The following is a 13,598-nucleotide window of genomic DNA, read 5'->3' as shown; positions in this document are numbered from 1 at the left end:
AACTAGGCCAGAAAAGCCGACTCCTTGTCTACTCTAATCTCTTGCTGAAAAAACATCAGAATTCTAAATTGCTTTGATAGGAAGTACTCTCCTACAGCACAAAATCCTATAGTTAGGCCATTACAACAACAACAACAAAAAACTTTCATTTCAGTATGTTAAGTGAAATCACTTGTAAGAAATCTTCATTCAATTATTCCAGAGTAAGGTAAACAGAAATACCAAATTGTTAAACTCTCTCATTCCTCTTACTCCGCAAAAAATATTCTCCATATCTGTCTTACTTTTCTCAGTCATATAATATTAATTAGTCTTTTTTTTCTTGATCTTTCCATTCCTAAAATCCACGCAATTTAAAATCATATTTTGCTGCTGCTTGTGTATTATGGAAGAAAGAGACAGTTTTCCAGATGTTTTATTATATAATAGGACATCCACTTTCTTATCCTTATTTGTCATTATTTAATTGCAGTGATCATCTGGGCTATCTGTACTGCTTTATTATTTTGACATGTCCATCATCACTCCTAAATTTAATGTCACTTCTTTTCTCTTCTTGCAGTGCAGTTTTATTAAAACCTTTCACCTGGCAACTCTGAACTCCACACTTATCTGTCCATAAGTACAAGTCCATCCACTTTCTTTCCTAGGGAAACTGCATCAGAATTAGATTTTATATCTTTCTAGAACTCAGTATCATCAGCATACAAGTTAAACATTTAGTTCCAAAGAAAAATTTTCAAAACAACTTGCTTTCTACTTTCTTTTACTTGGACACTACTTCCTATGCATAGGGTAACCATATAATTTATCATTCAAACTAGGACATTTTTGAGAGGATGGGGGACTAAAAGTAATTGAAATTACATAATATTTCGAAATATTTATTTATTGACTAACATGCTGGTTTTATTATACTGGTGGACTTTATAATAGGTCTATGAAAAAAACTACTTTCAAATATAAAATTCTTTCTCTAAGAATTTTATAAAATGATAAAATTAAAACCTGATAAAAAGGAGGTCACAAGACAGGATGTTATGATGTGTTGCTATAACTAACCAATCTTTGGATTGATGCACCAAAGAAAAAGAAGAAAATAAAAACACCAAATGAATTGGAGAAAACATATACAAAGAATGGAAGAGGGAAGGCTACCAAAAGAAGTAATAAAGTATAAACTGAAGGGAAAAAGAGACATAGGAAGACCCCTAGAAAGTGAATGAAAATCATAATAGATAGTTCTTATGGTGCCGACAGTCTTTTAGCCTACATCTTGAAAAAAGAAGAAAATTCTTTCTAAAGAAAATAAAAAGAACATATGTCCAGGTATATTATATTGATTATCTAAACATTAAAAAAATAACATAAGTAGAATAATTGTTCTTGGTAAATATTCATATACAGTACTTTAATCAGTTTACTGGGTGTGTATCTGTCTCTAAAACCATGTTACTAGTATTTTCTGCCTTAGACACTATGACATTATTTTTAACTTTTTCATAGAATTGCCTGCAGTCTTCTTCATAGTTGCATTTTATGGTTAATAAATTTGAAATTTTTAACACTTTTAATCGATTCTTCTCTGTAGACCATAATATTTTAAATTAAGAAAGTATATCAAGTCATTGGTAGGGCAGCAGCATCAAATATCTGAGTGTGCTTCATTTCATAAGCAAGCTCTCTGCTTACATTATTTAAAATGAAATTTTAGTTACCATGCACCAGAAAAAGGGTAAGGAAAAAAAAGAAGATAGAGTTTAAAATAAATAAATAAACAAACAGGACAAATGCTAAACTTGATGAGACAACAGACATAAACGAGGACTGTCCCTGCCAAACTGGGACACGTGGTCACACTACCTATATGCAGCTTAATATGACATAGCTATTCTCCCATACCATAGTTATTGAGCTAGCAGTCAGTCCTCTTAGTCTAATGATACTTGAATTTGGACATCACTGAGAAATCCTCAGTGTACAAATTTTTGATTAACATTGTGTTCCATAACAAGAATAAACATTATTGCTGTCTTCTGTCACTGACAGTTTCTGTTGTTTCTCTCCAGAAAAATGCATTGCTTATGGTAAAACTTTTCGTAAAGAAATGTCATATACGGTTCAAAATGTTTTTGTTTTTTTTAGCATTATAGTGCACTTAATTATTAATTTGCATTTTTTTTTCTTGCTTTTTTCAATAGCAACATACTTCATGACGTACCACTCGGTACTGAAGAAGCCTTCTGATTATATAAATGCCATTTATTGGAGCAGATTTGTAGCTAGCAACATCACCAAATTCCTTAAAGAAAGTGAAAATAATCCAGAAGTGAAAGTTTTTCCATACAGGTAATATTGTGGAATAATGATAATCAGATAAATAGAATAACAATAATTAAATATCATCATGTATAAGAATGTTTAAGCATGCTTTTTCAATCAATGGAGCTCCCTACTTTAACCTACTTTTTTGCTATGGTTATTATATCATTATTATGATGTGACATGAAATGTGATTGAAAGAGGATTAATGAAATAAAATCATCCATTCAAGCATTAGTAAGAAAGAGAATATGAAAGGACCAATCTTGATACGGTTCAAATTTTCTACTGTTCTTGGTATAAGAAATGGTATAAAATCTAGATTATGTATAAAATACCTTTCAGATTTGATAAATGATTTAGCCAAGGAAAATCATTTCAAAATAATAATAAACATAGGATATAAAAAAGAGTATGTGAGAGAATTAAAACAGTATCCTATTGGCAAATAATGAAATCAGGTGGACAAACAGTATGAATTTGCTAGTGATAACAGATAACAAGCTTTACTGGGTGGAGCCATTCAGTTGGCATGAAGTATTGTCATCCGTTATTTCCAATTGATTTTAATATGATTGGGTTGCTAAGCTTCTGAAATAATCTAGAGATGATGAATATTTATGACATTACAATTGGTCTTGGGGGTGCTTAAGGGTCAAAGCTGTATAACTGAGAGGAGACCTCCACGTAGCCTTTAAAGGAATGCGGAGAACCGACCAGGGCTTCTGACCTAATGTCCAATCCTCACCTTCTTGTGGTGCACCCTGTTGAGTATCTACTTTGATACTGAATGAACAAGGATGGGCTGGCAATTTGGGATTTAGCCGACCAAATTGTATTCTTATTGGTTAAACCAAAATAAAAAATGATGGTACAACATGACAAAATTTCATGCCGGCTGGGGCATCACCCAGTTAAACAAGGCCCCCATTGTTTTCGCCAGGAAACCAGGGCGAACAGCGAAAAGTCAGCTACTGGAACAAATCTGAAAACAAACCCCAACTCAACATCACCAGAGTTAAAGATCGGTACTATCAACGTAAGAAGCCTGAATGGCAAAGAAATGGAGCTAGCTGAGGAATTAGATAAGTACCAGATCAACATAATAGGGGTGACTGAAACAAAAAAGACCAAAACTGGTGAGATCTTTCTGAGCAATAAATACAAAATGTTATATTCAAGCAATGACAATCAAGGAAAAGAAGGAGTAGCCATAGTATTCAACACAAAATATGAGGCTAATCTTCTTGAATGGCAGTCAGTCTCAAGTAGAGCAATGTGGGCAAATACGAGAATGGGGAACTGGACAATTTGTGCCTATGGTCCCACAGAAGGTTCTACTAAGGTAGAAGTGGAGGAATTTTTTGACTCTTTAGAAAAAGCAACTGACACAATGAAAAAGGAAAAGTTGGTCCTTGTTGGGGATCTAAATAGTAGAGTAGGAAATGATTGTGAGACATATAAAAATATTTTGGGAAAATTTGGAGAAAAGAGCAAAGCTAATAATAATGGCAAATATCTGTTGGATTTCTGCTCAGGACATGGACTGGTTATTACTAACACCTTGTTCCAACATAAAAATGTGCACAAATTCACATGGAGAGAAGAGGCTAGGAATAAGAAAAGTCTCATTGACTATGTTATTGTTGATAGCAATGTTTTCTCCCTGGTGCAGGACACCAGAGTGTACAGAGGATTTGAAATTGGAAGCAATCACTATTTAGTCTTGAGCAGGATAAGATTGAATTTCATATTGAAAAGAATAACATGTAAGAAAGTTTTAAAGCGAATAAAAGTTGAGCATCTCTCAGATGTGAACTGTAGACTAAAATACAGAAAGATTATTGAAAAGAAAATGAAAGAGTTTGAGAACAGGAATCAAACCTTGGAGATTCAGTGGCAAACTCTGAAGAAAACATTGATTGATTCTGCCAGAGAGGCATGTGGTGAGGTTGTGTGCAAGGATAAAAAAATCAGAACTCCCTGGTGGACACAGGAAGTTAAAGAGGCAGTGAAGGAAAAGAAGAAAGCATATCAAAAGTTCCTGGCAAATAAGTCAGCTTTTACTCTTACAGAATACAGAGACAAATGTAAGAAAGCTAAACACTGTGTAAAACTAGCTAAACAAAAGTCATCGGAGGACTTTGGCAGGAACATAGAAAATAAATATCAAGAAGGTGGCAAAATATTCTGGAGGTTGTTGAAGAAGCTTAGGAATGGAGGAAAGAGTGCTGTAAAAGGAGTTAGAGATGATAAAGGTGACATGAAAACAGGAGAAAAAGATATCCTTGAAGTATGGAGTAATTACTTTGAAAAACTGCTAAATGAAACAAGCAGTGATGACAGCACAGTGATAAAAAAAACACTGACCAGGCATGCAGTCAGGAATACATATCCATACTTGAAGTAGAAAAAGCCATCAAAGGCTTGAAATGTGGAAAGGCAGCAGGAGTAGATGATATTCGACCAGAAATGCTGAAGTATGGTGGTATAAAAGTCTTACAGTGGCTACACTGCATAGTTCAGAAAGCCTGGACTGAGGGACGAATTCCTGATGATTGGAGTAGAGCTCTCATAGTACCCATATATAAAAAGGGAAATAAAACTGAATGTGAGAATTACAGAGGTATTTTCCTACTGAGTGTTCTTGGCAAGATCTATGCAAGTATACTTGAGAAACGGTTGAGAAGAATTATGGAAGAAAAGCTTGGTGAAGAACAAGCTGGATTCAGGCCAAATAGAGGCTGTCGGGATCAGATCTTCACTTTACAACAAATAGTCAAGAAAGCATGGGAATATAACAAAGATCTGTATTTAAGTTTTGTTGATTTGGAAAAGGCATATGACAAGGTGCCAAGAGAGAAGCTATTCAATACGCTGCAGTTATATGGTGTCAGTGGGGCATTATATCAAGCAATACTTAGTCTTTATTTGAGTTGTAAGTCAGCAGTTAGAATTGAAGGAAGTACAGGAAGATGGTTTAATGTTAAATCTGGTGTGAGACAAGGATGTACATTATCCCCTCTGTTATTCATTATCTATATGGATCACATTATGAAGGAATGTGGTATTAAACCTGATATCAAAATTGGAGATGTTAATGTCAGCTCTCTGCTTTATGCGGATGATGTTATATTTCTAAATAAATCCACTACAAGTCTGCAAGATTCTCTGACTAAATTGAATAGCTGTTGTAATAGATATGGTATGAAGGTCAGCAATAAAAAGACAAAGACAATGAAAATAGGCAGAATCATTGAAAATGTCAACTGTGTTGTGAATGGAGAACTGTTGTGAATGGAGAACCTGTGGAACAAGTAAAACATTTCAGTTACTTAGGCACGATTTTTACTATAGATGGTAAATTAAATATAGAAATAGACAACAGAATCAGCAAAGCTGGTATGGTGGGAAGTCAATTGAATAAATTCATATGGAATAAGAGAGAAATTAGTCGGAACACTAAATTAGCTGTATACAAGACAGTGTTCAAACCAGTTTTAACTTATGGATCTGAGAGCTGGGTCAGAAGTAAAACACTTGACCAAAGACTAGAGACCGCAGATATGAGAGTCCTGAGAATGATTAGAGGCGTGAACAGATGGCATCAATGGCAATATCATATTAAAAAAGAGGATATTAGGAAAGAACTTGACATTGTCAGCATCCAGGAATGCGTTAGCAGATCTAATCTCAGGTGGTATGGTCACTTAAATAGAATGGGAGAGGAAAGATTAGCAAAACAAGTGTTCTCTGCCAGGTTGGCAGGAAAACGACCCAGAGGAAGACCAAGATATAGGTGGATTGATACGGTACAAAGTGCCTTAGACGATAGAAATATAAGATCTGATAATGTTGGAGTGTTGACAAGTAACAGACTGATTTGGAGGAAAATTGTAGATAGGAAGTTAGTAATGATGTAAATTTTTCATGTAGTACTGTCATATCCTATACATCCCCTTGAGGGTACATGGCAGGAATTTGATGATGATGATGATCAATTGGTCTATATTGTCACTGATTCATATAGGAAGTCAAGAATGCTAACTTTTTCAATTTGATGAATGTGATTATGTTCAAGGTATAAGCTGCTTTCAGTAGCTGCAGCTTTGGGATTTTCATCCTTTTATAATTTTATATTATGTAATGTTTATATTTTATAAATATTTTCTGGAATAGGAACATTAAAGTCTCATAAGAATTTGTATCAGTAGGAACCTAAATATCTGACTGTAGAACATAATCAGCTCGTTTGAAAGGCTATTGTGAAATATTCCAACAATATCATACAGCATTATGATTGGAGTATTTCTTGGTATGTTTTTTACAGATCTCAGATGATTTGATATAACTAGGGAAAACTCAGTGGCGTAGCTAGAGCTTTTGCCGCCCGGAGTGGTCCCTGAGTTTGCTGCCCTTCTCAATACAAAAATACCTAAATACTACTCCAAAAATACTACAAAAAAAGTCAGAAAGACATATAGGGAAATATATTAAAACATTGTAATATAAGCACTCTCTAATACTATATCTAAAATACTTCAGGCACAAACTTTGTTTGCTTACACTTAGATAAAGGATTAAACCAAATATATAATTGGTAGCATAGTAGCTGTTCTATAGACAGTATGGCAAAACTTCTTAAACGCAAAGTACTTATTGTAGATCTTAGGTAATTCTTAATCAATTTTAATTTAGAAAAACTCCTCTCACAACTAGCAACATTTACAGCAATTGTGAGAAAAATTTGCAGTAATATTAGAAAATTTGGAACTGAGTTCTCGAGACTGTATTTTAGAATAAACTGCAAAAGTTCAAAGAGACCGTCCTTCCATGTCTCTGTTTCGGTAGCAGCAACAGAAATAAAACTGAAGTATTTTTCTCTCAACGAGGAACTCTTCTTTATTAATGACATCGTGATCATGATTTAGTTGACATTCGTATTTATCATTCAAAAGATTCGATTGGGTAAGGAAGGCATATTTTTCAGCAAGAACATGAAACTATTGAAATCTCGTGGTGATTTCTTGTGTCACTCTGTCCAGTGAAAAAAAAGCATTTCTCTCCTCAACTCAGTTTCGTATGACAATTCAGCATCTCATGATTCTTCGTCTGCCATCAGTTTCTTCTTTCTGCACTGACGATCCATGACTATTCCCAGATCATCACAAATTTCTTTGGCATAAGTTACTGAATTGTTAACTAATTCGTCCATATTTTCAGTTAAAAATTGCTTTTAAAGCCCTAAGTTTTATGTCACATTGTGTATATTCAATCCTTTGGTTTGGAGGTAGACCTGTGTACCGTTAATTCTAGAAGGACGGATTCCCACAGGCCAAGAAAGTACAGAAAGGAGAACGATTGTAACAACAAGCAGCATGCCAGCATATGACCTGGTAACTCTATTTTCTTCTGCACAAGTTAAATGTTCTACAGCACTTAAGATTTCGAAGTAATTTTTTTTACAACACTCACAGCATCTCCCTGTGCACTCCACCGAGTTTCTACTACTTGCTTGACACTTTGACCAGTGACTGAAATCAGAATATCCCAGCGATGGGTTGAGGAAGAAAAAAACGTGAACAAACGCTCCACAGTTCCAAAAAAGCTAAACAGAATTCACAGCAACAGAAGCTGCATGTACACCTTGCAAATTCAGCGAGTCATTTGTACATGCAACAAATTCTGTTTTTCTATTAATTTCCTTGCTGCATTTCTGAACGCCAGCCATCACAGCAACATTATCATATGCTTGTCCTCTACAATTTTGAATATCAATTCTGTCATTTCCTTTTGTTTCAATGAAATCAACAAATGATTCCACAACCTTCACTTTATTTCCATCGATCATAATGTAGCATAAAACTTGGCTCATTTGATCATTATGAAAAATATCAGGGGTGCTGTTGAATATCATTGCAAAATAATTTGCTTCTTTTACTTGCTTGATAACTTTTCTTCTTACTTTTTCTCCCAAAATTTCTATAAACTCGTTCTGAATAGTAGGCGATATATAGGATTTAGCAAACGTTTTTCCCAGCTTGATTCTTAGAATATAACACTGAATCGTATTTCGCCAGCAAATGAACTAATTCCAAAAATTTCCCCTATTTCACATTGATTCAGGTTCATCATCAGTCTCGTAATGAATTTCTTCTTGGTGACCCCGTAAAGACAAATTTTGTTTAGCTAGGAATTTAATGATATCCAACAATCTTGAAAGTATCTTCCTCCACTTCTTCACTTCATTTTCAACTTGTTCTTGTTCCTTTTTATCAATTGTTGCACTACGTTGGATTCTAATTTCCAACTCCTTCCATTGTGTGAAAGATCGAACATGTGCCACACTAGATTCATGGGCGAATATTTTGGGATTAAGTTTCCACTACATGTTGAATCCATCCACAGAATCAAAATTTGAATGACTTCTGTCTGCAAATAGTTTGCAACAAAAGCAGTAAAGAGATTTCTTGGAAGGAGAGTACACCAACCATGGTCTCAACATTTTTTCATTATTTGGCAGAGTTCGAAAAAAACCACTGACGTGTAAGTTTTCTGTTTCATCCTTTGATTGACGCACCTTCACGAATCACTTCACCAAAATCAGAATCTAGATGTTGAACCACAGATGCACCTTGATGTATTAGTAAGGTCAGTGTGCCATCGTTAATCTTACTTGGCCAAAGACCAACATCTTTTAAGTCAATAGCTGGAATTTTTTGTTCAGTACACTCCTTATCACTTTTTGAAGAATCACTTGACTCTGATGATGGTTTGAATTCGGAAATTGCTTCGTCAACAGTAGTAGTAATTTCGCAATTGAGGTATTTCAATAGTGCACTTTCATTCTTTTTCAATTCTTCCTCCCTTGACTTTTTTCTTTTTTCTAAAGGCTGCACCACTTTCTTTTAATCGCTTCATCTTAAGTAAGACTGAAAGAATAATAAGAAAAAAGCAATATATTCATAATAACTAGCAAGGAAGGAATAAATTAAATTAAATAAGGAATAACAGGGATAAATAAATCCCCTTTTAAAATGTTAATTTGTGAAGTCTGCACTCCTAAAAAAACTGTGATACTCTAACTCACCTCAGAAAAACAAAGAACGATGTAAAATCACAAAGATATTACATGCACTTAATGAGATCAAATTATAATAATCTGAGGTTTAGTCACCGTCACCACTGGTCAGACTGGCAGGCGTTTCCACCGCAGCTCCCTAATCACCATAATTGGGAGTACACGCAGCAGTATGATAGATTTGTTTAAATCTAGACTCTAGACCAGGGGTGGGCTTCTTTTTTTTTAATATATAAAAATTACAGATAAAATAAATTATTTTGTTGTTTCAATGTCAACAAATTCCAAAATAAAATCCATTCCAGTTTATTCTACTTGCACAACTATTTTTTTGTCCGTGGCTGAAAAATCTGTACAACCTTCATTACACTGCTGTATGACCAAAGCAGTTAGAAGCTCTAGATATCAGATGAGGCAATATTGCACACACATGCACTATTACATTCATATATTCTACTGTGCAGCTTTTCTTTCTGCATGCTACTGAAGTTTTCTATGCCTCCTGTTGTCTACCAACAATTTTTTCAAGCTCATTGAATCGAATACTTTGTTTTTGTGCTTGTTTACACTGGACAAATATTATGCTGTCTGGGAGGACAGCAAAATATCTGCCCAGATCCCACCAGAATGTAACAACTTCACTGCTGAGCTGTATGCTATTGGGCTTGTTTTAAACTATACTGCTCAAAACAATGAGGGAATGTTTTAGTTTCTGTCAGATAATTATAAATTTCTGTAAATAATTATAACTATTGGGTCCTTTATACATGAATAAATATTTCTTACTTATGAATAGGGTGTAATTGATGAGATATTGTTTAAATAATCAATATTTATTACAAATTTAACAAATTATACATTTTAGCATGAAATAATTGTAACAAGAATAACAACAAGAATAGCCAAAAATGCTTTTGTTAATTTTTAATAGGCTGCATGGTCTCCGTTAGCAGCCAAAACAGCAGTGCATCTTGATTGCATGGACTGGATAAGATGATCAAACAGTTATTGTGAGATATTTCCCCACTCTTCCGTGAGAGCAATTTCAAGCTCTTGAAGCAATCGCCTACCTAAAACATCCCGGGCATATTCGAATGGATTACAATCTGGTGAATAGGCAGGCCAGTCCATTCTTTCAATACCTTCTTTCTCAAACATACCAAATTTGCATGGTGTGGACGAGGATTGCCATCCTTAAAAATAAATTCTTGGTCAATTGCAGCAGCATATGGATAAACTATAGGTTCCAAAATCTCATCATGATATCTTTGGGCTGTTAAGGAACCGTTTCTGATACAATAGAGATCAGTTTGACCACCTATACTTATTCCAGCCCATACCATCAAACTCCTACCTTGATGTTGGGGTCTTTCATGAACAAAGTGTGGATTATTTCTTGTTGTGCTTTCACACCATATCAAGATACGTCAGTTATCTGGTTGCAGACTGAACCTGGACACTCATCACTAAAAAGTACACGATCCCAATCCTCATTTGTCCAGTTGCAGTGTTCCTGTGCCCAAATTCTTTGGACTCTTTTGTGATTTGCAGTAAGTGGAATGTAAACCATTGGTGTTCGAACATATAAATCTGTGGCATGAAGAAGATTTCGTACTGTTTGTATTGATACCAGTGGGGGGGGGGGGGGGTGGGGGGGGGGGGGGGTGGGGGGGGGGGGGGGTGGGGGGGGGGGGGGGTGGGGGGGGGGGGGGGTGGGGGGGGGGGGGGGTGGGGGGGGGGGGGGGTGGGGGGGGGGGGGGGTGGGGGGGGGGGGGGGTGGGGGGGGGGGGGGGTGGGGGGGGGGGGGGGTGGGGGGGGGGGGGGGTGGGGGGGGGGGGGGGTGGGGGGGGGGGGGGGTGGGGGGGGGGGGGGGTGGGGGGGGGGGGGGGTGGGGGGGGGGGGGGGTGGGGGGGGGGGGGGGTGGGGGGGGGGGGGGGTGGGGGGGGGGGGGGGTGGGGGGGGGGGGGGGTGGGGGGGGGGGGGGGTGGGGGGGGGGGGGGGTGGGGGGGGGGGGGGGTGGGGGGGGGGGGGGGTGGGGGGGGGGGGGGGTGGGGGGGGGGGGGGGTGGGGGGGGGGGGGGGTGGGGGGGGGGGGGGGTGGGGGGGGGGGGGGGTGGGGGGGGGGGGGGGTGGGATGACTTATGTTTTCTAAGAGTGGAGGGTTTGGAAGGCAGTTACACTAATGGTTTTGAAAGCATATGGTATGAGGTAGAAGTGGCTAAGACAGGATATTTAGTGGGGTGTTGCTATAAACCAGGGAGCACAGAGGATGGGGAGCAGGAGATGTTTAGGCAGTTGATCTTGGCAAGTACAAGAAGAATGATTGTTATGGGAGATTTTAACTACAGCAGTATAAGCTGGGAAGAGGAAAATGCATGTAGTAATAAGGGGATGGAATTTCTAGAATTCTTGAGGGACAAATATCTTAGGGAACAAGAGGTTCAAGAGTTTTTGGATTTGGTCATAGCGTCAGAAGAGCTGATTTCACTTATTAGTGAAATGACATCTCTCCCACCAGTTGGAGAGAGTGACCATGTGGTTTTGACTTGGAAGATGAATAGACATGCAGGTGTATCAAAGAAAAGGGAATGTATGTGGAATTATAAGGCAGGTGATTATAATAGTCTTAGGTATCAACTAGGGGCAGTTCCATGTGGAGGGCATAAATGGAAGGCCATGAGATCATTAGTGCTTGGAAAATTGTGAAAGGATATTTGTTAGTAGCAATAGTAAGCTGTATTCCACGAGCGAAGAAGCGGACAGAATTTAGTGTAAAGTGGATGACAAACAATATCAAACAGGAACTGCAGTTGAAAAAGAGATTATGGAAGAGATATAAGGAGAGAGAGAGAGGTGGAGGGTAGATACACAAAGATTATAAGACGCAGGCCAGGAGAGAGTGACCAGTATGGTGAGGAAAGCAAAACTGGAATATGAGAAGAGAGTGGCACTAAGATCCAAAGAAAATCCTAGGGAATATTTTAGCTATGTGGTCAGTAAGAGGAGAAGTGATTGTGGAAGAATTACGTTGCAGAATAAAAATGGGAATGGAGTGACTGATGCAGAGGACATAGTGGAGTTGTTCAATGATCACTTTATTGGAGTATTTAAATCCTAGAGAAGAAGAAGGTTTTAATACTAGAATAATAGGGCAGATTCATAGTTTAGAGGTGCAAGAGGAGAGTGTGTTCCAAATACTGGGTATGACTTGATATTTGGAACACACTGGATGGTATTTCACCACTGGTTTTTGAGAGAATGTGCTAAAGAACTGATAGCGCTGTTGACCTGGTTCTTCAATAAATGTCTGGCTATGGAAAAGGTACCCAAGGAATGAAAGGAAGGTAGTGCCACTACACAAGGGTGGCAGCAAACTGGAAGTGTCTAATTATAAGCCAGTTTGTGTGTCATCAGTAGTTGTTAAGGTCTTGGAGAAATTAGTGAGGGACTATATACAGCTTTGGGCAGATGAGGGTAATATTATTTGTGAGAATCAACATAGATTTGTTAAGGGGCACTCTTGCTTTAGTAATATGATTGCCTTTTATAATAAAGTAACAAGAGCAGTTGATGAGGGAAAAGCATATACTGCCATTTTTTTAGATTTTGCAAAGGTGTATGACAGGGTGCCACATGATAAGCTGATATTTAAGTTGCAGCACGTGGGTTTGGTTGTCGGGTTAGTCAGTTGGATTCAGGATTGGCTGTCTGATAGGTATCAGAGAGTTGTGTATGGTGGGGCAATATCAAGGAGGCAGAAGGTTACCAGTGGTGTTCCACAGGGCTCAGTACTCAGACCTGTATTGTTCAGCCTTTATATCAATGACATTGTTAATGGATTGCAAGGGGATATTCAGTTGTTTGTGGATGATGTGAAGCTGGGTAGGGTTATTAGTGCAGATGTGGCAGCCTTGCAACAGGATTTGAATAAACTAGACAGATGGGCAAATGAACGGGGGTTCGGTTTAATGCAGCAAAATGTAAAGTCTTGAAGTTTGGGAACCATCGATGGGAGGATGCATACTCGATTGGAGAAGCTATACTGGAGGAAGTAGGAGAGACAAGAGATCTGGTTTTGATGATTGATAGAAAACTGAAATTCAGGGAACATATTGCAAAGGTAGTGAAAGTAACCCAGAGGATTGCTGCAATACTGAGAAGGACACTGACCTGCAGAGATAAGAGTTATCATTCCG

At 37.7% G+C, this 13,598-nt stretch overlaps 1 protein-coding gene across 1 annotated transcript in view; it reads left to right on the top strand.

The window, feature by feature from the left end:
• The window catches only part of LOC150099417 (NPC intracellular cholesterol transporter 1-like), a 477,548-nt gene that overhangs the window by 366,170 nt on the left and 97,780 nt on the right, over positions 1-13,598 (top strand). The window contains exon 20 of the mRNA XM_090404409.1: positions 2,202-2,349. Within this exon, the coding sequence (XP_090260535.1) occupies positions 2,202-2,349 (148 nt within the window). The remainder of the gene's footprint in view (positions 1-2,201; positions 2,350-13,598) is intronic.

Source organism: Typopeltis vanoorti, chromosome 14 (genome assembly GCF_054136105.1).
Source record: "Typopeltis vanoorti isolate ZY-2024b chromosome 14, IOZ_Tvanoo_1.0, whole genome shotgun sequence".
In the NCBI taxonomy this organism is placed as follows: domain Eukaryota; kingdom Metazoa; phylum Arthropoda; class Arachnida; order Uropygi; family Thelyphonidae; genus Typopeltis; species Typopeltis vanoorti.
This window is presented reverse-complemented; position numbering and strand designations above follow the sequence as displayed.